Source organism: Ursus maritimus, unplaced genomic scaffold (genome assembly GCF_017311325.1).
Source record: "Ursus maritimus isolate PB19 unplaced genomic scaffold, ASM1731132v1 scaffold_4, whole genome shotgun sequence".
In the NCBI taxonomy this organism is placed as follows: Eukaryota; Metazoa; Chordata; class Mammalia; order Carnivora; family Ursidae; genus Ursus; species Ursus maritimus.
The window spans coordinates 71,427,122-71,452,556 of NW_024426552.1; the positions used below are offsets into that span (position 1 = coordinate 71,427,122).

At 36.3% G+C, this 25,435-nt stretch overlaps 1 protein-coding gene across 1 annotated transcript in view; it reads right to left on the reverse strand.

Annotated features, from left to right (window-relative positions):
• OPA1 (OPA1 mitochondrial dynamin like GTPase) overlaps positions 1-25,435 on the reverse strand; it is an 84,049-nt gene that overhangs the window by 38,539 nt on the left and 20,075 nt on the right. Inside the window, 13 exon segments of the mRNA XM_040621446.1 lie at positions 3,579-3,655; positions 4,433-4,497; positions 5,366-5,481; positions 7,032-7,237; positions 9,984-10,114; positions 10,445-10,544; positions 10,627-10,698; positions 11,001-11,075; positions 11,201-11,281; positions 15,620-15,733; positions 16,454-16,540; positions 18,166-18,270; positions 21,318-21,371. Of these exon segments, the coding sequence (XP_040477380.1) occupies positions 3,579-3,655; positions 4,433-4,497; positions 5,366-5,481; positions 7,032-7,237; positions 9,984-10,114; positions 10,445-10,544; positions 10,627-10,698; positions 11,001-11,075; positions 11,201-11,281; positions 15,620-15,733; positions 16,454-16,540; positions 18,166-18,270; positions 21,318-21,371 (1,283 nt within the window).

Below are 25,435 nucleotides of genomic sequence, written 5' to 3' on the forward strand. Positions count from 1 at the left end.
CTCCATTTTAATGAAAACACTTTTCAAAATGGAAATTCCTTGTTTCAAAGCAGAGGACTCAATCTATATAATAATTTCAACCAATACAGAAAATGTAAGAAGTCCTCCATAATTCCTCTTTCAGTAGTACAATCACTATTCACAGCTTAATTTATCAATAAAAACATTTAATGCTTGCATAAATATTTGTGTGTTTATGTAAGTGGATCATACTACACAGACTGCTTTATAAATACTTTTAAAAATTAAAAGCACGTTACAGTTTTCCATGTCAACATCCTGTATTTTTCAATGGCACCACAGTAATCCACTCTATGAATAAATCAAACATGTTCATTTCAAATAGAATACATATGTTTTCAATTTTTTTACACTTATACATAAAACAACAGTGAAGATTCTTATATGTTCATCTTTGTCAAATATATCTTCATTCCTACAAATTCGCAGCAATGTAATTATTGGATAGAAATGTACTCACTGTTTAACTGGCTTCTCCATTACATCCCATCACTAAATCCTGTCAATTCTATCTTCTAGGTAACTTCTCAGATATATCAAAACTGTCTCCCTCTTCTCCATCTGCACAACCACTATTCAAATTTGAGCCACCATCACCTCTTATCTACATAATTTCAACAGCAACTGCCTCTTTGTTCACTGCCCCCTTCTTCATAGCATTCCANNNTCCCTACTACAAAGATCTTTCTAAAATGCAAATCTGCCCCAAAGTTATTCAGCGGCCCTCGGTGCTCATGGGATAAATTCCAAGCTTCTGAACACGGCACGTATGGCCCTTGATAATCTGATCTTGTTTGTATCTACTGTTTTATATCCTGTCACTTGCCTCCTTCTGTGCTAAAGCCAGAGGTAACAGCCTTCAGCTACCTGTGTCACCCTGCTTGCTCTCACCTCCTGGGCTCTGCAATTTTCCTGTCACTGCCTTTACCTAACACCTTTAACCCTTTAAAATCTAGGATTATGATATCAGAAATCTTTCTTAATTCCTCAACTCTGAGTTAGGGGACTCCACTGCGCATTCCCATTTTCCTTCCACTCTTTTAACAAAATAAACTTAATACTTTTAACCAAAAGTTATATGCGGACCATTCATACCATTTTTTAAAAAGTGTATTTCTATCAATACAGCCAGCTATCCTAAATGACATATGAAAAAGAGATAAATCTATAATAATGGTCACATAATGTTAATGGTATACCAATCTCTCCTGCTTAACGTCAGCTATCAATTTCTGATGATCAGGTATATTGTGTGAAATGATGAGAGCCTATTTCTGCCTCATGCGTCATATGTCAAATATAAACCCCCAACAACTTTCAAATATAGTTACAATAGAGTAGAACGCCTATAAGTAAATTATAAACTATCACGTTTAGTGATATACTTGTAATACTGCTTCCAGATCAAAATATAGATCAAATAGTCCTGGCAATTAAATAATTAATATCTTAGTCACGCACCCTAAAATATCACATAAGGCATATGCAAAAACAAAACTACTACTTAAGACAATAACTACTACAACACAAAAATAAAATGCTTTGGGTACGATGCAGTTGAATTCAGTGTGGTATGAACAGTTACAATTAGGACTTGCTATTTTGATCTATGTTTGTGTCAAGCTATAGAGCCTGAAAAAAAAAAAAGCTGATGAAAAGATACAGAATCATCTGATCCAGCAGTTCACAGAATAAATCTCCAGCAGCCAGATGTGCTACCTCTCTCCCTTGCCTTCTCAATAGGCAACCCGGACATACAGGCTTCTCATCCTTTCACAATTCCCTTCAGCCACCTGCGTGTTAAGTAAATGACCCCTATCTTCATTGCTCACTTTAGTGCAGGTATACTTTGATTTCCGACTGCTCTACCCAAACGAAACTAACCATTTCATTTGATGATGCCAGGAATTTCCAGAGGCACCATATTTTTCTCCCATAAAGAGTATTATTAGTAATAATAGTTTACAAATCACTTTTTATGGATATTATCCTCATACAACCTAGTATGACAAGGAGTATTCATTCTTTGTGTGCACACGTGTGTGTGTGTGTGTGTGTGTGTGTGTGTGTGTGTGTACACACTATCTCTACATTATCTCTTGCAATTTCAAAAGCTAAATGGCTTACAGAAAGCCACAGAACTGGCTTAAAATGCAAATAATCACAAAGATAAGCTGGGTTGTATATATACCTGATTAATCAATCAACAAGTATAGATAAGATCAGAATCCTTTTTGGGATTAGGAGAGGAGATTGAAAATAGGTAAATTTTGGCTCCCTGAAGAGAGAAAAGGGTTCACTATCAAGGAAGAAAGGACACTGAGGTGGGGAAACAATAATGAATTCAAATTTAAGGACTGGACACTACTCTCTAGGCTCAATTTGGATCATCTTCAACTGAGCAAAAAGAAAAAGTACAAAAAATATTTATAATGACTGGCGATAAGGATAGTTCTAGTCCAAGAATGCTAAATTCTTAAAAACACTATAGACTTCGTTAGAAAGATAATTTATGCACAAGGAATTTAATTAAAATAGGATTGCAAAAAAAACATCAAGGCTATTTATAGGTACACGGAACCTATTTTGGTTTCAGTGCCCTATTCCAACAAATTTAAGAGTGCCAAAATTCATGTAAACATAACTAGAAGGTGACAGTTTACCCCAAAAGAGATTTGCATGACTGTTTTTCAAAAGGATGCATACACCTATTTTTAAAAAATGTCCAATAAAATTCAACTTGAAATACTATTTGTACAAAATATATGAGGCACAAATCATGAAAAGCACCAACAGTTCTTACTCAGAATTGAGAACTTGAAAATATATACTCTTTTCCTTTTATAAATTAATTTTCTCTCTAGTTTTGTTCTCTGTGATTAATCTAACAAGAGCAACCAGGTTTTTTAATTAATTTTTTTATTTAAATTCAATTAATGAACATACAGTGTATTTTGAGTTTCAGAGGTAGAAGTCAGTGATCATTAGTCTTAAATAATAACCACTGCTCATTACATCACAGGCCCTCCTTAATGCCCATCACCCAGTTACCCCATACCCCCTCTCCCCTTCTCTCCAGCAACCCTCAGTTTGTTTCCTATGAAGAGTCTCTTATGGTTTGTCTCCCTCTCTGATTTCATCTTGTTTTATTTTTCCCTCCCTTCCCCTGTAAGAGCAACCAGTTTTGATAGACTGATCTTTATCTAAAACACAACTTGATGAAACTTTTGCCTAAATGACTCGACAGAAATCAAAATTATATACAAGGTAAAGAAAGCCTAAGACAAATTAAGATTTAAAAAGACCATGGAGAAAGCAATTTTCAGAATCTCTCTTCTGAAAGATACTTAATAAATACATAATTTATTGTATTTAAATACTTAATTAGACTACAACAGTGGCTAGATTTTGCAAGAAATACTTTTTACGCTATTGCCTATTTACTGTTTTGGGGGATGAGCCAAGGCTACAATAAATCACTGCTTTATCAATCTAAATTTTAGTATTTCATTATAATCCATATAGTAAAATCTTTTGAGGAAAGGTCAAATACTCACCAATGTTTTGGTGTAACCTGGCTCAGACTGATAACTTCATCAAGGATTTCATTCTTAGCTTTTTCAAATAGTTCGTTCTAGGTAATATAGATACAAGTAAGTAAGATTTTCATATGATCAATCTGCCCTGCCATGAGTTTCAGAGATCACTAAAAAGGCCTCTGACAGGCTAGTAGGCTGAGCTTACATCGAAAGCATGCATGATCAGCAAATAATATTCTTCTCTCCCATTCTCTCTTTCAGGAATACAAGTAGCCAGATAAGGACAAAGACATGGACACAGATGTCTACCTTATTCATTCAATTCTGACTGTAGTTTTTCATGTAACATTTGTTACGTGAAAATATCGATACATAGTAATTTAGTCTACTAGCATTCGTAAACTGATGCTTTGTTTTATAACAGATGGCATTTTAAAATCAAAGAAAACCAATACTTAAGTCCCACTAAATTAGAGTCTATTTCTCCACAGTAAATGTTGAAAAGGTTAAAAAAAAGTTGATGTATAATTTTAAAAAGTTTACATTATATAAATATATTAATTCTATAAGACCTTTAAAGAAATGTTCCTTGCTTTTTCAGAAAACATTTTTAAACACTTGCTTTAGCATCTTATGATCTATAATTATTTTTAATATTATGTACTAAATAATAAATTATTGTAGAAGCGATAACTACACCCTTGCAGTTATACAGAGAACTGTATTCTTGCAGCTCTAAGTTAGTAATCCTATGGTCAAAACCAAAGCTTAACAGATTTTGGCTTGCCGGATTTTGCTCATCAACATAAATTCTGTTAGAGCACAATATTAAAAAAGACCTATACGAAATACATGAGGCATGCAAACATTACCCGGTCAAGTTCTCGCAGGCGAGGATAGTTATTCTTCCACTCGGTTTCAAGGTTAAAACGTGTTGCTGAGGAAGAAGGAAAGATGTTCCAGTTTCAGGATTCTCTTTCTTTCCAGCTGCAGTGGTTAAAGGTGATCTCACATATCTCTGTACTAACTGAATTTCTGAGTGTGCATCTATGGTTCCTGAGTACTCTGGCTCTCAACATCTCAGAATCTCACTACTGCAACAGTTTTCCAAACCAATTTTCTTGACTTCAGTTTCTCCATCTTCAATCCACAGAACACAGAGCTGAAACAGCTTAGTACAGCTGCTAAAGGCATGGACTCTGGATCACATCACCACGATTCAAATCCTGGGTCTATGATCTATTGCGTGTGACGCTGGGTGCATCACTTAGGTAAGTTACTCTGGTGCCCCACTTTCCTCTTCTGTAGAATGGGAACAATAACAATACTCATAGGGTTGCTGAGGGACTAAGCAGGTAGAATTCTCAAGTGGGAAAAGGGAAGAAAAGTATACTCTCAGCAAATGGAACTACGAAAGCAAAGCCACAGAGCAGGAAAGTGTGGGATTCAGGAACTAGGACAACATAGCTGAAGCACAGGCTGCCAGGCCTCCCAAAACCATTCCTCTCTTCCCCCTGAAAAGGGGGAATCTGAGCCCTCTGTAGTTTACTAAGCTTTTTCCCAAACACTACTGCAAACTTTCTACTCTGACTCTGCAAAGTGCTCCTTGCAATGTTTCCTCTGAAGCACAAAGCGTTCCTGAACAACAACGGACAATTTATATTTTTTTCCATTTTCCACAGGCCAGCTAATAGAAAATGAACTAAAAAGCAACTGTTCAGGGAATAAAGAATCTGCTGGACACCTAAGACTGCCAATTAGTAAAATGTCTGAAGTTGTTAGCCTATTTTAAAAAGCCAACTTACCTTTGAAACTATCAGCCTGTTGCTCAACTGACTCTCGTACCATTTTCCAAAAGCAGTCTGAAACGGCAAGGCTTAAATTTCTTGTAGTCACTTGGTGTGCCTTTAGCATGCTTGTCCTATTAAAAAATAACAAGGGCAACAGTACATAAAAATGGCAAAAAGGACAACACTCTCACCACGTTTGAAAATGTGCTTATAATATAACAAGAACAGCCCCTCTCACATTTTATACCAGCGCTGTTCAATAAAACGTTCGAGGATGCAGAAAACGTCCTCCATCTGAGCTACATCCAACATGGTAGCTACTAGCCCCATGGGTATTTGAGCCATTGGAATGTATGGCCAGTGTGACTGAGGAACAGAAGTTTAAATTTCTTTAAAGTTAACCAATTCAAATTTAAATAACCACCTGAGGCTAGTGCCTATCATGCTGGAAAGCTAAGCTCCAGACGCTTGTCACTTCTGGTCCCCAGAGATAATACACAAGACTATGTTTGCAAAAGCTATCTTGATTTACTATACTAATACAGATGCAAACGTACCTTGCCATTTTAAGATGCTGTACATAAAGTTTTAATATAATTCGTTGTCCTTTAGCTATTCTTTTTTGCTTTTCTGTCAGGATCTTATTTTCTGTTATTTCTGTCAATATCTATTTAGGGATACCCCTTTGACATCCCCATTCTCCATTCCAGCTTTCCCCAATACCAGAAGAGAACCCAATACATGTACTCAAAATGTAACTCTTGGGGGCACTTGGCTGGCTCAGTTGGTAGAATATGCAACTTTTTTTTTTTTTTTTTTTTAAAGATTGTATTTATTTAAGGGGTGTCTAGGTGGCTCAGTTGGTTAACCATCTGACTCTTGATTTTGGCTCAGGTCACGATCTCGGGGTCATGAGATCGAGCCCCACTGTTGGGCTCTGCATCAGCACAGAGTCTGCTTGTCCCTTTCCCTCTGCTCCTCCTCCTGCTCAGCCACTCCCTCTCAAATAAGTAAATAAATAAAATCTTAAAACAAAAAAAGATTTTACTTATTTATTTGAGAGAGAGAGCGTGGGCATGGGGGGGGGTGGGGCAGAGGGAGGGAGAGAGAGGATCTCGAGCAGACCCCCCCCCGCCCACCGAAGTGCAGAGCCCAATGCAGGGCTTGATCCCACAACTCTGAGGATCATGACCTGAGCCACAATCAAGAGGTGGATGCTGAACTGACTCAACCACCCAGGCGCTCTGATAGAGCACGCAAATCTTGTTGTGAGTCTGATACCCATGTCAGGGGTAGAGTTTACTTAAAAAACAAATAAATAATAAAATTAACATAAAATACCAGAAGGACGGGTTTCTTTAAAAGATAATTAAATAAAAATGTAAGTGGTGATTTTTAAATATCATTTCATAAGTAAAACAACTAAAGAGGTGTCCGTGTTGTCTTTCAGTGCCCACAGCCCAAGCGGCAGTTTATTGCACCAGCACATACTGTACCAGATGATAAGCTGCTCCTAATTCTGAGGAGCTTGAGGACTTGCCTATTAGCTACAGATCACCATCTGGGAAAAACTCTGGAAATTCAATGTTAAACTAACAGCTATAAAACAAACTTTTAAGTGAAAACAGTTTAAGCAACTCCCTCACTACAAAATCTTTAAATATCTAAACCATACACCTACTTTAGGAGTTTTGAATTTTGAAAAAATTCTTCTTCATATTCTCTTATAGCTTCAATGATGATGGAGGTTTAAGAAAATTAATCTTACTTGAAAACAAGAAAAACTTATATTATAATAATCCATCTTTGCATACCTTTGCCTGTTACAACAGCAAAATACCCCAGAGCTTTCATTGGGAAGAGTTTTCCTTCAATTATCTGCTGAATCTATTTTTAAAAGTGGGAAACAAATGTGAGATGTACGTTTATATAATTTCTTTAAAGCACAACATACCATTCAGAAAGAAAATTTAATAATGCTATATATGTATGTTCAGTCAAATATACAAATCTGTACAAAAGTATTAAAATGTTTTTCAATCGCTATTTGAGAGAAAAAAACAAATATATTTAATTTCACTACACTAAAAGATACATTATTAAGATCTAAGATACATTATTAAAACTTGGAATGATGTGTAGTGCTTTGGGGTCAGGCCTTAGTTTAATTTCAGATCCACCACTTACTAGCTATGAGGCCTTAAGAAGCTACTTACTTTTTTCAAAATGACTGCTGAGAAGATTCTCTAAGGCACTACGATACGTACCATGGTGTCAGGTACACAGAGGCACTTGATGAATGGCAGCTGTGATGATTATTTCCCCATACTCTTCTTTAAATAGATAAATTCTAACCAAGATGGACTGTCTCATCTTACTCTGTTCTTAAAAATATTGGGATCCATTGGCTCTCATCTCTTTTAGGGCCAAAAACCCTTTTCTAAATGTAATAAAAACTAGAGACTGTCCCCAGAAAAATGCGTATTTGCAGAGAGATCTATCATTCACACGATTTAAGAGTTCCGGCTCCTAGAAGCCGGTTCACATTAATACTGCAGTAAGAATTCCTCCTCTAAGACAAGTTACGCCCCTGAGCTAATGCTGACTCTTTGGTATAAAAAAGGATTGATACAAACTTCACTGCATTTCAAAAGAAATACAAACTCATTATCCTAGAGAAGAGGGGAAAGGAATGAAAGAAATGAAGAGACATGAGAAGGAGGCACAGAATTCGCTTCTACCTTGTTTCTCCTTGCCTCCATACCAGGACCGTGCCACCACAGCAGGCCCTCCCCCTCAAAATACGGCAAAGCAAAGGTCATGGAGGCTGTGCAGAGAAGAGTTAACAAAGCAGGCCTGAGACTGCTGTCCTTAGAAAGGCCTGCGCGTCCTTGGCTGGCATCTGAGGATCTCACTGGTAAACAATTCCCACATTGATACAAAACTTTCCCTGCATAACAGTGGCTGATTGTGTGAGTAATGTGGTTTTTGCTACCATCTGCTTTCCTTTGGGCGTCTGGAATTTTGGAACTTGAGGGTGCCTACATGAACAGCCTCCAGTAAAAACCTTAGGGGCTGACTCTCTCATGAGAAACTTGTTGCTGGAGGGATTCAGGGTTTCCTACAGGACTCTACTGGGAGAGGGCTCTTGTACTTTTGCCTTTTGTGATTCTGCTTTGTATCCAATCGCTGCTAACAGATGTTAGGTGTAAGGATGACGATGTGTAGAGTCCTGTGAGTCCTCCCACAGAATCGGTGAACTTCGGTGTGGTCTCTCTTGGGAACCCAGCACAAGAGGCACACTCGCAGAAGGTTTCAGGTGGGAAGGAGAGAAATTCTAAGCAGTGGCACAAGGGATGCACACTTATACCTGAAGTCGTTCTACGGAGGATCAAGATATAATAATAACGGATGACAGCCACCATATATAAAAGCAGTGCCAAGCACTATTTTAACCAGTTTACAACAAATATTTAACTCATTAAATCTTTGTAACCTATGAGATAGTACCATTAATACCTTCATTCCCAACAGATAAGGAAGCCGAAAGCACTACAAAAGTATGAAAATTTACCCAACATTATACAGCTAGCAAAGAGCAGAGCCAGCATTTGAAAACAAGCCATCTGGCTACAGATTCTGTACTCTCAACCACTACCTTCTGCCTTTACAAGTAAAGAACATGCCCTAAGTCAGGACTTGCCCCCTAATAAGACTTACAATGTTATCTTGAAATAAAACTCTTTCGTTGTTACAGGAGAAGGACAGGAGGGACACTGAATCCCATGTATAAAGTTGCAGAATTTCAGATATGAAAATGACCCTAGAGATCGACTAGTTTAATAGGATGGATTATGCACTAACTAGATGCAGAGAAGTAACAAGATTTGCCCAAGGAAACACAGCCAGCTGGTGGTGGAGCACGGATAAGAATGCTGAGGCCTGTGGGGTGCCTGGGTGGCACAGCGGTTAAGCGTCTGCCTTCGGCTCAGGGCGTGATCCCGGCGTTATGGGATCAAGCCCCACATCAGGCTCCTCTGCTATGAGCCTGCTTCTTCCTCTCCCGCTCCCCCTGCTTGTGTTCCCTCTCTCACTGGCTGTCTCTATCTCTGTCAAATAAATAAATAAAATCTTAAAAAAAAAAAAAAAAATGCTGAGGCCTGACACCAACCAAGTACCTTCCCTATTATAAAAATCTGCTTCATAGTCTTTGATCAGTTAGGAAAGGTAATGTTTGTTTGCAAAAAAAAAAAAAAAAGTATACACAATGTCCAAAAGGAACCTATAGTGTCACTAGGCCACCATAATCATTATTAATTTGTGGTTAATTAACAAGTGGTTAATGACTGTCAGCATACAAGACTATTTAGAGTAAGCAACATTAACAGTTTTCTAAGAATTTCTGAAGCGAAAAAACTGAAATTATGGAATTTTATTTATACCTCAAAATTGTACTTAAGTAATTTACTGTAACTTTTTAATGCTTTGTTTTTTATGAGAAGAAAAATCCCACTAAAGTATTTCACAAGGAGTTTTTGTCTGCTTGTTTGTTTCCGTTTTCATCACTCGTCCCTATCATAGCTGAAGCTTGTACAAAGAATCTGTTCTCTCACAATGAAGAACTTGCCCTCACCCTGCTTGGGCTAGCCACGTTTTTTTCTGCCAGGTCTACTTTGGTCAAAACAAATATCGTCCTCCTTCCATGAGGATCCATTTGACTGACCAAGTCTGTAACAATGCTGCGTTCAGCATCCACAGATCCATCTGAAAAAAATTTGAAAAACAACACTATAACAACTGCAAAGTAGATTTTAAAATTTCTATATGCTATACCCTTATATCTATATTATAGTAAGAAAAATTTCAATACATTTATCTTAGTTATGAAAAGAAATTCTTGCCAATAAAAATATGTGATGCCCACAATGAAATTTATCAAAATATTCCCAATTTCAATTCCATTTATTAATAAAATGACTTAGGGAGGGCAAGACATTTATCTGTATATTTATGTAATGTGCAGATTTAGAACAAAGCTTAGATTGCTAAAAAAGGAAGTATATCAGTGCAATAAAACCTTTTGATAAGATTTACCTTGAATACATAGTATGATGGCATTAGGATTCTGCATATAAGCTTTGCTGATACTGAAAATAGTTTCCTTTGTGTCAGGAGCCATGCCTGATGTCACGGTCTTGAAGAAAAGGTTTTAAATGTCATTATACATATTTTCCACAATAGGAACAAGACAAAATACACATTTTGTATATACTTACATTAATCACACCTGGTAAGTCAACAAGCACCATCCTCTGCAGTCCAGGGCCTTTCACATTTAAAGATATGGTCTACTCAGGGAAAAAAACAAAACAAAACAAAGTTCATTGTGGGGGGCAGTTTTATTGGTGATATATATTCTGAAAATTCTGTATCTCATCCATTCAGAAAAAAGTTACTCATTTTCTGATCCTTTTAGTTAATTATTCTAGAAAATTACCCACAAAATGATACATTATTTGGAATATTAAAACAAAATCTACATATCTTAGAATAGCTTCAATCTAAACATGAGTGCCAGTATCATGATTTATCTCAAATCATCGACTTTGAATTTCCATAGAACATTGTTAAAATGAATTACAACACTTACCTCAGGACTAACAGTACAGCCTTCTTTCACATTTTTCCTCATTCGGAGTTCTATTTCATGTCTTAATGCTGCAAGCTATTAATGGAAAACAACAAAATCCTATGAAAATCTTCAGCTAACAAATATTCCAGTTAGTGTCTTTCATAAGCTTATATGAGTTACAAAGTTACACACATGAACCTCACGTAAATTCTACTTACATCCTCCTCTTTCGTAAGATCAAACTCCCGAGAACTATCTTTAAACAAGGCTACGTGGTGAGGACCTTCACTCAGAGTAACCTGAAATTAATGGAAAATTGAGATGTAGTAATGCATTTACAAATCAGACTGATCCCACAGGACTAACCTGGTCTAGAGAGGCCCACTGCATTGCATAAACCCCGGCATCCCCTCACAGTACACATCAGGAACATCCCTGGGGGCTGTCAACATAGCAGTGCAGAGACTACAGAATTTTTTATCTGTATTGTTCATACATCTGTTGCATGTGCTATAATTTCCCAACAAGACTGCTGGCTACTCTTTATCTTTCATGACCTAAAATAAAATGCTGATGCCCCCTCCTTTCCCGGTCAATGCTATAAGACTACTAAGTACAAAACCATCAACCTAAACCCTGAAAAACAAAACAAAATCGTGGATTTAACATCACAGGTAAAGGATGATTCATTTATTCAATTTCTATCTATTGAGGGCTAACTGTGTCAAGTGTTGCAGGAGGGGAAACAAAGAACCCACTGTCCCCAGTTCAGAGCTCACTACCTCCTGGGAGAAATATACACAGAGCTAACAGGACAGTGTAGCAAAACCTAGGTGCACACAAGAGTGACCATAGGGGAGCTAAGGCAGCCTTCACCCAAGAAGTGAGTGACATTTGCATTAAGGAATTTTCTAACAACTTTTTATATCAACAGTCAGGGCTTTCATGAGAACTTCTAAAGTTCCCATTCCTTTACTTTTCAATTGTAACTTTTCAAGGTTCTTTATAATGATCCGATTTCACTCTTAAAATACAATTCCTTCTATTGAGACTAGCTAAGCAGGCTAGATAACCAACAAAACTCAGCTGTTTGAAGGCATCGGAGAGGAACCATGGCAGCCTGGACTCAGTCCAAGACCCCAGAGGATTTTAGGGGCACACTCCTATGGCTGTTTTCCTTCAGGATGCTTGCAGATTTGTAGCACAGGGCAGCATAAGAGAAAAGGTTAAAACTCTAAGCAGTCTTACTGGGCTGAGGAGATAGGATCAGAGATCAGGGTATCAAGCAGCCCTGGGTTAAGGTGCTAAAGCCCCAGAAAAAAATAGACAGTAGAAATGAATCTCTAAAAACCAAGCCCTACCCTTTGTGCACAATTTCCCCATAAGGTGTTTGCACATCAGTTAACAGAGCAGAAAAAATCTGTTAAAGAGGCTAAAACGCTAAGTCAAGATTCTGGCAATCTGTTTAGGAGAGACAAAAATCTGGAGTTTAGAGTCCATCAAGGAGGAGAAGTCCTGGTAAATTCTAGAGGTATAATGGTGAGCTGGAAAGAAACCAGCCTTGACTGTTTCAAGGAAATCTGTCTATGATTTACTCGCCTGTCAGAAGAAAATTAATTCCTTCCTAATAACATCATTCATAACGTTATTTTACTATAACATCATTCATCATGTTATTCATGTAACAGCCGCTACAATTAGAGTGCTGGTAGCAATGTAGAAGGTAGGTTTACAATGTTTTTAGAGATGATTATAGAGCGACACGTAAGGTACAGTCAGATTTTCCCCCCACAGGAAATATCCCAAGTGCCCATCAATAGTAAAATGGATCTATAAAGTTTGGTGCATTCACACAAAAGCACAGAGCAATGGAAAAGAAACTAGTTTTACGTAACATAGTTGAATTCACGCCCAGACCCAAAACAGTGCACTGCATATGAATCACACTAGACTGCTTGTTGCAGTTACGAAGAGACTTCATTTCTGGAGGATTTTAGCCATCAGCCTTATTGTCTATTCTAGCCTTCATTCTTGGTGATGTCAATTTTTAAATTCTCCAATTACTCTACACCACCAGCTAAAGTAAAAGAGAAAAAAAAAAAACCACAACCATTCAGCTTTCCCTCAAGTTTATTCCACAGTTTTTTTTTTGTTTTTTTTTTTTTTTTGAGAGAAAGCGTGCATGTGCAAGTAGGGGGAGGGGGATGGAAGGAGGGGCAGAGGGAGAGAGAGAATCTTAAGTAGGCCCCACACCCAGCAGAGCCCAACACGGGGCTCGATCTCATGACCCTGAGATTATGACCTGAGCCAATATAGAGAGTCAGACACTCGACTGACTGAACCACCCAGGCATCCCTGTATCCACAGATCTTAATGGAGACTTAGTATGGCTCAGGAATCCTATTATACCTTGCCTTCTCTCATCAACTCACTTCTGGAGTCACCACTAGCCTAGAAAGACTTCTTAGCTCAATCTTTAATGCCTTCTCCCCTCTCTCTGCTTCACAGCTGATAATGTACTCTCTCTTCTCACTAAGCAAGTAGAAGCAAGTGAAGGAAACTTGCACATATTCTACTTCATTGCCTCCACTGGTGAAGTGGCCAATTATCAGTCTTCATCCTCCTTGATCTCGCTGATCACCGCCTCCTCCTGGCTGTTTTCTTGACCTGACGTCCAGTGCACTGCACTGCTCTGGTTCCCCCTATTGCACTGGTGGCTCCTTGAGAAGCTCCTTTGTTGTCTGCTCCACCCTCAACCTCTTAATCTTGGGCATGCCCAGGGCACAATCCTTCATCCTGTGTCTTCCCTTTTCTCACTCCCTCGGTGATCTTATCCAGTAAGATCATGGCTTTAAATACCACCTTTAGATATTTGATTATGACTTCTAAATTTATGTCTCTAGCCCAGGTCTCCAAACTTGTATTTCCAACTGCTTATTTATTTGTTAATATCCCTTGCAAGTCCAAAATTCCCAATCTTCTCTCCGGAGCTAATTCACTCTACTCCAGAGTCAATTACATGCTGTAATTTATTCAGGACAAAAGCACTGGCATCATCTTGACAACTGGCTTACTCTCTCTCCATATCAAGTATATCAAGAAATTCTACTGATTTTGCTTTAAGAATAATTCATAATCCAACCATCTCTTACCACCTTTGTGGCTAGTTCCCTGTCCGAGAATCACTTGAACACTCCAATGCCTTCCCATCTGGGCTCATTAGTTCTACCTACCTTATTTATGCCTATTTTCAACACAGCAGCCACAGTGAGCCTTTTAAAAAGTAGTATATTATAGGGTGCCTGGGTAACTCGGTTGGTTAAGCATCCAACTCTTGATTTCAGCTCAGGTCGTGATCTTGGGGTCCTGGGATCGAGCCCTGTGTCAGGCTCTGCACTTAGCACGGAGTCTGCTTGGGATTCTCTCCCTCCCCCTCTGCACCACCCCTGCCACCCCGACTATATGCACATTAGCACTCTCTCTCCAAAAAAAAAAAAAAAAAAAAAAGTAATATTACTCTGTTCAGTACCCTGCACTGGCTCCCTATTCTATTCAAAATAAAAACTGAAGTCTGTGCAATGACCAACAAGGCCCTAATGATCTGCTTTCTCCTGCCTCCCATTATTCCTCTGATCTTGTCATCTGCTACTCTTCACTCTGCTCTAGCCACACTGGCCTTGAACAAAACAGCCACCTAGCCATCTCAGGGACTTTGCACTAACTTTTTCTCTGCATGGAACACTCTTAAACTAGATATCCACATGCCTCGGTTCAAATGTTACCTTCTCAATGCAGTCTCCCCAGCACCCTACCCTTACCTGGCTCCACGTTTTTTTTTTGTTTGTTTGTTTTTGGTGGCACAACACTTACCACCTTCTAACATACTATGTAATTTAGTCATTTATTTTGCTTATTATTTATTGCCTGCTTCCCCTACCAGAACATATTCTCCATTATGGCAAAGATCTTTGTTTTGCTTAACCAACACACTGCCTACAATAGTGCCAGAACATATTAAGCACTCAATAAATATTTGTTGAATGAAGACTGAAGCCATAGACTTTCTTCTTGTGACTACAGATGAACTATTAGAACTTCTATATATTGCATGCTGAGTCCCAGCCTTTTACCTCAAAGACTCTACTATTGCAATCAATTGTTCCCTCTCTCTTATATCATCATTTTTACCTCTCAAACTAGATCATTACGATCAGTATGTAAATAGCTTTCCCTTGATCCAACATACTTCAACTACTACTGCCCCATTGCTCTACGCCTCTTATAGTAAAACTGGAAAATTATCTACATTTACTGACTCCACTTCCAATACTCTCATTTTCTGACTCAGCTTTTCACTGACCTCACTCCAAATAAAATCCAGAGTCCTAACAATGGCTCAGTGCAGCCCGGCCCCACCACGCCTCTGCCCTCCTCTCTCACCTCTCTTCCATTACCCACTCCGCTCCTGTCACAGTGGTCTCCAGGTTGTGCCTCCACTGCTTTCCACAACAGGACTAATTCCCAGTGCTATGTATCAATTCTTTTTAGTTACAATTCTTCATTTCGACGTAATGAACAACCTTCACTGAAGCAGCTACCTTCCTGAGGAGCTTCAGCCAGTTGGCCTACTGTCCTACCTTAACCGGCGAGCGTGTCATCATCTCCCCAGATCCTCGAGGGAATATCCGCGCTTGAGCAATCATTTCCAACACACTAGTTTTTCCAGCACTCTGGTCTCCAACCACAACAACCTTACCATAGAACAAATAACATTAATTCGGATTTTTAAATACAAACTTATATTTAAATAGACTTGAAATACCGTGGAGATTTTTGAGTCTTTTAAAGTAGAGTTAAATAACTTTAAAAATCCCATCCATAAAAACAAAGATGGTTGTTATCTCTATGCATATTGAAAATATAAACAGCAAAATATTAATTGGATCCATTATTTATAACCAAATTTTTAATAAAAAGTTGTGCTATTTAAACCACTACGTCTAAAACCAGATCATTCATGTTCTACAAATCTTTTCCACAGCTAGTTTACTCTTTATAAAGATATTTTCAATTCCATGGTGTTAAATTTCACTCACTGACTCATTTAATCCACTGTTCCAGTATTTTAGTTTCATGGATATTACAAATACATACTGCCAAATACCTGATAACCTTGCTTCATTACATATAAATATATGTAAGCCAATGGACCAAAATAGTCAAACAACATTCATTCAATGCTTAAGACATCATCTAGAGTGCATGAATAATATTATATAGGTAAAAAAACATGTCTCTGTTTATGTCTGTGTGGTGTGTCTGTATGCATATGGCTATACTGTGTGTGTGTGTATACGTGCGTATGTATATATATATATATGTGTGTGTGTGTGTATGTGTGTAACTTTTTTAAAACCTAAAGTGTTCTTCTGCTAAAGATCAAGTTCCCTAGGTATTAATTTTTCACGTACCCTTGGCAGATGATCTTGTGTATTATAACTGGCATCATAATCAGACAGAACATCAAGAACTTCAGAATACATGTCAATCAAAGATTTCTGTAAAATATTAAAAATTAATATTAAACAATGAACAAATTAAAGAAAATCAGATGTGTCAAGAGAAAAAAAAGCTGATAAATCCAAAATGTTTTACATAAATACACTTTCATAGTAAAACAGTATAAAATTCCATTTTTTCTCATTCAATTTGTTTTATTCAGAAATATTCTGATTTAATACGGAACATTAACTGAGGATTTCTTAACCTGCCAACTAAATGTTAAAAGAGGGAAGTTACTGTTTAATATTGAAGAGCTAATATTAAATGCTCAACAAAGGAAGACCATTAACACCATAAAGGCCAAACAAGAAGTCAGGTGACCAACTACAAGGAAATCATCCCCTATCAACTTTGGTACGTGTATCAGAGGGAGGGAGAGAGATAGAGAAACTGATGAAAGGATAAAAGTAGAAAAGAAATCACCAAGAAGACTGTTAAATCAGTAAGAATGAGTAAGTGTACTGTGACACTTGGGCAGACACCCTGCATTGTTTTTCTCTCTAGAACCAGGACAGAACATGGTACCTGGTAAATAATAAACTTCAAGAAAGTATCTAAAGAATGAATGAACAAATAAATAACAAGTGAGGACAAAAAGGACTAGTATGCCAAGCATTTAATAATTAAAGACAAGTTTCAATGCAAGGTAGGAACAAAACGAGGGCCTACGTTTTCTTTCATCTCTTAACACCCAGAAGTAATTAAATGAAAAGCAACTGCTATCCCTTCCACCAAAATATAAACAAGAAATTCTTGAAATTTTCATTAACATGTCATTTTATGAGAGAAAATGCCATTTCTGAGGTGAACTCTCAAAATACATTAATACTTGGATATGACTTTTCTCAACTGCCATGGGTAACTTATGAATAAAGCCATGATATTATCTGTTGTATGCAGTCATGACTTAGAATCAGAACTACTAATACATGTTGGTTAAACTACAACTACGTATCTTTGGACCTTGGCTTCAGAATACATATGCCATGATTTATTGTAGGTATGCTACACATAAATTCTGTTTACTTATATGAGATAGAAGTTAAAAATATTACTTCAACTTAATTCAGCACATACAGCTTGGTTTAGAGGGCAATAATGAGATTTAACTTACTGAGAATGGTAATTACCAATGTGCTGAGGATAAAAATATCAGCATATGCTTTTTACAAATATGCTTTAGAATGCCAAAGAAACCTTCCAGAAGAATATGTTAAGTCTTATAAAACTGAAGAAAGGAGACTAATCATTTACTGAAAATACAAGTAAGTTATGATGCTAAGTCATATCTAAATGTCCCTCAACTCACAATTCTGATTTTATAGCTGTAGAAATTAAATAAGCCTAAAGACAACTGGGGTTTTTTAGAAAAATACATTGATTCACAAGAAATGACTGTTAAAAGGATGAAGATTTTATGGGTCTTGTATGAAACAAATGTCTGGAGACTATAATTTATGAAGTGTCTTAATATAGGAAAAGACTTCCCTATCTCCCAAGGATATCAGGTTAGAAAGAAAAGGACAGAACACATTACGGCTTTAAAAACTGGTATTGATGAATGCACAATGTGAAATGGCAAAGTTCTGGAACTAGTAAAATTAAGGTAAACTGAAAATACCTTAAGTTTTCTGTGATGGATTCCTTTGTCATCTTTCTGCAATACTAATTTTCTTAATTCCTTGTTCTCTTTTTCTAACCGTTCCAAGATCCTCTGGTACTTTAACTGTAACAAAATAACACCATAACTACATAAGAAAAAGATGAGTTAATAATTTAATTAAGTCTAAATTAAAATCTTCCAAAATCCTGAAGTCATAGCTCCTGAATATTTAAAATGATTTATTTCAATTAAAAAGCTTCTTCGAAAATGTTGAGAGAATAAAATAAATCATGAAAATTATCTCATACAAACAGTTGAATTCATTTTTCTATTATAATTTGGCATTTTATTTGGAAAACTCTTTGCTCTTTATATTGAAGCAGCTGAATTATTTAAAAATACTAAAATGTAACAATTTAAAGAAGCAAGTTCTTAAGTACACTCTATTGAAAAAGTATTTCCTATTACTTCAAAAACTTAAGTCTTTACTATAGGGACATTTGACAAAAATTCAAATTCTTTCCATTCCTCATATTACTTTATGTTGTATATTAAAATGATATAAAATAACAACAGCTAATAGCATCTGAGCATATATTATGTGACAGGCCCAATACTGAGTGTTTCTGCCGGCATTAGCTTCCTTAAGTCTTTACATGAAGCTAAGGTTACCTAGATTAGGGACCTGGGGTTAGGGACCCTTGGTAGCCTATCCAAGGTCACAGCATTTTAAATATATGTCAAAGAGCTCCAACTCTCCAAATTTTGGTTAAGTTTCCAAGGCCAGAGATTACACATTAATTTTTTAAATACTGACATAAAAACAGACTTAAAGAAGACTAATACATGTAGACGGTTTGTTTTGTCAAAGTAGATGCTTAGCTACACACTTTTCTTCTCAAATAAATGTGATCCTTTTCTACTTGGTCATCTCAGTTTGTATACTATTGTTTCTTCTCTAAACATGAATAATGTTCAGACACTCTTAAGAACTACTACTTCCTACCAGCAGAATGTTTATGTCCAACTTATAATATCATGCCTTTCAAAATGGAAGATCATTCCTAGGACAATTTTTAGGTTGTTGTAATCTTTCAAGAACAAAGTAAATAATAGGAAATCAGGCGTCTATCCTCAGAGAATGTCTAACTTAAGTCAAATTTTAAAAAAGCATATTCTGCAGAACTCCGTAATATGAGACAGGCAGAACTAAAAGCTAGATCCTACTATAAACATTTTTTAACAACACGTGTTCATTTATACGTTGTATATGTAATATATACAACAAAATTCTGAAAAACATAGATCTTTGCTGTGTAATATGGTAGCCACTAGCCACTGGAGCTGCTGAGCACTCTGAAATACAGTTGGTCTGAACTGAGATGTACTGTTAAGTGTAAAATACACACCACGCTTTAACAATTCAATTAAAAAAAATGAATAAATAAAATACCTCATTACTGTTTTTATACTAATTACATGTTTAAATGATACTAATTTGGAATTTACTGGGTTAAATAAAATATATTAAAATCTGTTCTACCTATTCCTTTTTACCTTTTTGGAATGTAAAAATTTTAAATTACACATGTGGCTTGCATTGTATTTCTATGGCAAATCACTGATACAGATAGCCCCAGGGCTTATTATATCAGGAATTTTTCATACAGTGTTTGTGTCAATGCCCACTGGCTGACATTACAAATTGCACAAATCAAGGAGTTGATATCGATGGATATACAAGGGTGGTAGGATTTCCACTGGCTCATGTCTTTGTAAATAGGGAATCAACTACAGGGTCTACATTTTCTGGGGACGGAACCATTCTTTGGTATAGGTGCCAATCTTTAGCCATTCTGCAGAGATGTGTTACTAAGCTGTCCTCCAAAGATCGAGACCAGTAGTTCTCAAACTTAAGGATCCATCACAATAATTTGAGGGCTTTTAAAAAGAAAGATTGCTGGGTTTTACTTCTAGAGTTTCTGATTCAGGAGGTTTAGGAAGGGGTCAATAATTTGCATTTCTATCAAGCTCCTGGAAGGGTACTGATGCATCTGCTCCAGAGATCACACTTTGAGACCAATGACTCCTAACCTCTGGCTGAACTGAAGATTGGAAATGCATGGCCAGGAAGCCTTTAAAAATATACTGTTTAATTTCATCTAGGTTGTCCCTTGTACTTTTTTCCCCTAAAAAGAGACCCCCTTAAAAAAAGTTTTCTTAAAAGACAAAAACTTAATTATTGCACATCATTGTTAACCATGTAAATTAACATAACTAGATTATATATTACAGTTGTATTTATATTACATCAGAATATAGTAATAATCATAACAATATATTAACTAATGATGGAATGGGTGATATGGCAATTTTGCACTATAATTTACCTACTCATCAGATTGTACAGAACAACATGTCTTTAAAATAATGAAAGTTTTATAGCCAACTATAGGAGAAGAGCTTTTCAAATTAGTGCCAGAAATACATTTAGAAAAGCCATTGTCTGATTAGTTGTGGGATTTGGAGAAGTAAAGGAAAAAGATACCGAGGGCTGACCAGAACTATAGGAGACTCAAATCAACTTACTATATGACTTAATTAGCCTAGCAATGTAAAAATGCAAGCATAGGTCTTGGTAAGAACAAGTCACTTTTCCCCACTTTTTTTTCCATAGCAGTTTTTCTTCAAAATTAGAAGTACAAGATTCACTCAAAAATAGGTTTCTACACATAAAGGAGTTAGCCACACTTACCAAATGTCTTTTTTATTCCTTATTTCTCAATTTACTTTTGCATTTTTTTAACATCTATTGATAATAAGGTCGTATCATCAAATCACTCCAAATTTTGCTCTCTTAAAAAAATTCCCACATCATCAAACTTAAGTATATTAAAGTCCCTGGTTCTTTTTCTTCTTTTTCTTTCTTTCTTTCTTTTTTTTTTAACAGATTTTATTTATTTATTTGACACAGAGAGAGAGCGCATGAGCGCACAAGCAGGGGGGAGTGGCACGCAGAGGGAGAAGCAGGCTCCACTGAGCAGGGAGCCCAATATGGAGCTCGATCCCAGGATCCAGGGATCATGACCTGAGATGTAGGCAGACGCTTAACTGACTGAGCCACCCAGGTGCCCCTCAAGTCCCTAGTTCTTTCTACTCATCAGAATTACCTGAGTATGCAGAAGTTCTTCTTGAAGCTGGTCAATTTTCTCTTTGTCTGTCACCTAAATATTTAAAATAAATTAATTTTATTTCAGTAGAAATAGATTTACCTAAAATGTACAGTAAGTTAAATGTTTTGAAAAGTATTTTTAAAAAACAAAAACTATTGACTTTATATGCATATTTTTTCAAAGCAAAATTTAAATCAAATGATTTAATAAAGTAAAAAACATCTGTAGTAAACACTAAAATTGCTTATCAAAATTTTATAATTGTATTAATACGTAAAAGCCTTAAAAAGCAATCCTTTTCTAGATGCTATTCTAGTCATTCCTGATGAATGGCTCGTTAGAAAAATAAGAGATCAACACACATGGTTACTATGGTTTTCACAGGTTGTTTTATACTCAACCCCAGGTATTTGGAAGCTTGTAGAAAAAGAGCATTGACACCTTCAGAAATGTGTTTTGGGAACTTAGATGCATGTTATCATTTATAGCTACTGAAAAAATTCACTAATCACAGTGTATATGTTAAGCATCTATTACCCATTTCTATTCTGTAAGTAGGGAAGTATTTACTAAATGCAAAGAACAACTTGTATTTTCAGAGCTTTAAGTGGAGCCAGATGCTTGTTTTTAAATTCAGTTTCAGTGCAAGATCTGCTAACCGATAACAGAGTGAATGCAGGAGCAATAACGTTGAGTAAGGGAACTAAAATTGATTTAAACATAAAACAGAAGTAGAATAAAATCTATAGCTATTGTGGAAACTACTTCCAATTGTTACTAATGCTAATAGTTCTAAGACAAAATATCCAAAACAACAAAGAACTTTATTGCATTAACAGGCTCTAGTCACAGTATAATTCAAAATATAAAACACAATGATTGATTTTATTAAAATGATGTCATTTATGACAAATCCATATAACTGTGCTTTCACTCCTGGGTGAGGTGCAGAAGTTGTCATACTCAGTCTTTCAATATAATTGTCTAATTTCTGATAATCAAAATTCATAAACATGAATTTATTTCATAGGAGACAAAACTTAAGGTAAAATTCATGTAAATCCTTATTCACTTTCATTCAATGGCTCTTTAAGCAATCAAGACATTATGGTAGTAACTACATATAAAAAATTTTAAATGATTTATTTATTGAGGTAGATATTAATAACTCTTATCCATACAATAAAAAGTTATTCTGAGGTTTTAATTCCTCTTTCCAAAGAGTTTCTCAAAATATTCCCCAAACTTCTTTTAAATAAAGATGACAATACTTGCTATGAACATACTATTTTTTCCTTAAAAGTCTATGCCTAAAAATCTCCAAATATGATTCAGTAATTAGAAGAAAAGATAACAAAAAACAAAATTTTTATTATGGTTTTCTCATTTTTGTATAGCAAGCAGACTTATGGAGAGCAGCTTTTTCATTTGACTGTGTAAAATGGACAAGAATTATTAATAGTCTCCTAAAATGTGAGGAAACAAGCAAGTTGGGAAGGCACCAACAACCTGAAGAACAAAATCTTGAAGACTGATGAAGAAATAAAGAATCCCATGTTGTTTTCATATGGCATGCCATCATACTGTAATAATGTGGTCATAAAAATTTTGCTATGTAGATTAATTTCCCAATTCATTTTAAAAGGTAACTGTGTTCCATTAAAATACTCATCTGACTGCAGCTAAATTAGTATGAAATGTATAAGCAGTATTAGTATAAACTGTTTTAGTTCTGAATGTGATTATTTAATGACTTCATGCAATATATCCTAAATTATCATAGAAAATCAACTAGTACTCTACATCTGGGACAATAATTAAGTACTAATACAATTACACAAAAAAGTTAGAATGTTTACTGTAAACCAAGCTCTATAGATGGTTAACTTGGTAATTTGGTAAAATAAAAAGGGTATATAAAAAGTTAAAATGATACAAGGTTATTAGACTATTACAAATCTTTATGCTAATATTAGTATTTAGTAATGATTAAGTGTTAAGGTTTTTATAAATTTGTATTTTTCGGAGTTTTAGATTTATCATTTGCCCTTCTGGAACAAGGGTTAGGCATGACTCATGCATAGTTTTATCACTATGCTTCCTATCTACTCAGTTTAATGGAACATCAAAATTAACATTATATTAAAAGACAGGCGTTATGGTGGAGTCAAGAATCAGACCCAATATTTTCTAGGAAATAAGATGAAAACTTTTAGGTTTACAAAGTAAATATTAAAGATAATGAGAAGACACATTTCCATATTTTCTTAAGGGAACAGCACATAGGATTTTTCACCTGCCACTTATTCAGTATCTTAACTAGCAATCCGGTATATTTAATGTTGATGCACTTCACTGGTAAAGTTCTGTTACTTACAACAAGAGTTAACTTCTTGTCCCGTCGTTCAATATATTCAGTTTGCATTATGAAATTAATTTAAAACTCACCCTGACAGAAATGGGTATCAATGGTCTTGAAACCAGAGCTTTTCTACAATTCCAGGGCTGTGAAACTGATGGAGATAGAGCGGAATCCTCCGCAGAAACAAGCTAAAGCTGAAAAAGAAAAACCTTTACTAGCCCCTCACAAAACCAAGCCTGAGTGTTGTATTTTAGGTATTTCTTCCTACTAAGCCACTGTGGCCATTCTGAAGTACCGAAATACAGAGGCAGAGGACTCGTAAACATTTCCACGTATGTGTATGTATTCGTAGGAGGAAAAACTACCCAAGGCAATTTGAATCTACTGTCTCCATGAGCTACAGGGACAGTTTATTAGCTGCTACTAATAAGATATAAAAAAATGAAGGCCTACTTACATTTTCAAGTAGGTAAGGGAAAAAGAATGATTAAGAAGTAACAAAAAGCTGTGGTTGTGCACCTCAAGAAAACCTCAAAGGCCTGGAGGAATGACACAAATCTCATGAATTAGGATTCGGATCATGAGGACAGTGAAAGGTTGGAAAGGCACCTGTGTACCCACGACCGAGAGAAACAGGGGGAGATGCAGTAAGGAAATGACCGTGAAGGCCAGGAGAATGATGCCATTACAGAAGAGCATGAACTGTTTCTGCAGTTCCATTTACCCTCGCCCAGGGAGCTCCAGAGTGGGCCGGACTGTCCGGTGCGCTGCGAAGCACGCCTCGGTAAACTACCCACACAGAGGGGCCATCCTGTCAGCGGCTATTTCACAAGTGGGGAAAACGCGGAATGAAAGGTTACGTGGACAATCTGATGACATCAGAAACGGAAATGAGGTCTCTAAACCTGAAAACAGCTCAGTAAAGTAGGCCTCAAATGAACACTAACCTTGGGCAATGAAGAAAATGAACATTATTCACTACTAATATCCCTTAAATCATCGGATTCAAAAGTATATCAATAATCTTGAACCATATTTTAGAATGGCAGATCTGTGGGACTCATTTCAAATTATTTTACCGTTATGAAAAAACAAGAACTTGTAACTAGAGCTATTAATATTTCTAACTAACATACCAGAACACAGCAGCTTCTTCCCCTTCTTTCTGTAACAAACCTAAGGAACAGATGGCTCAGCTTAAGCATCCAATTTGTTAGAATATTTAAATGGCACTTCAACGACATACAGAGCAGAGAATGCTAAAGCACCATTTAAAATAAGCCCTTTCTTGGTTTAACACACCTACTTTAACTTAACCAAACAGGAAAATAACTTATTTTCACGTCCACCTATGTTGTTTGTTCACTGAGCGCTAAATATACAGAAGCTGATTCCACAGCCATGGAATTGAGAAAAGCCAGGAAGCGACACTGAAAAGATAAATGAAATTGTGAGGAGTACTCGCAAGTATCACCCATCACCAAACAGGTAAGGTTAGCAAGCAAAATTACTACATTAAATCATTATCTATAATATTGGTTGACTTCAGAACCTACAGGAAGCTAACTAAGAGGCTGAATCTCTTTTCCTGAGTAAAATTTGTATACGACTTTTAAAACTTTCTTCATCTGATATATGTAACTTAATTACGCTGATGTCAAGATCTCAGAATGTAACTTTAAAGTCATGACATTCATTTCATTTTGACTCAAGTCTCTTCAGAACTCTTCAGAATCTTGGGGTCTACAAAATG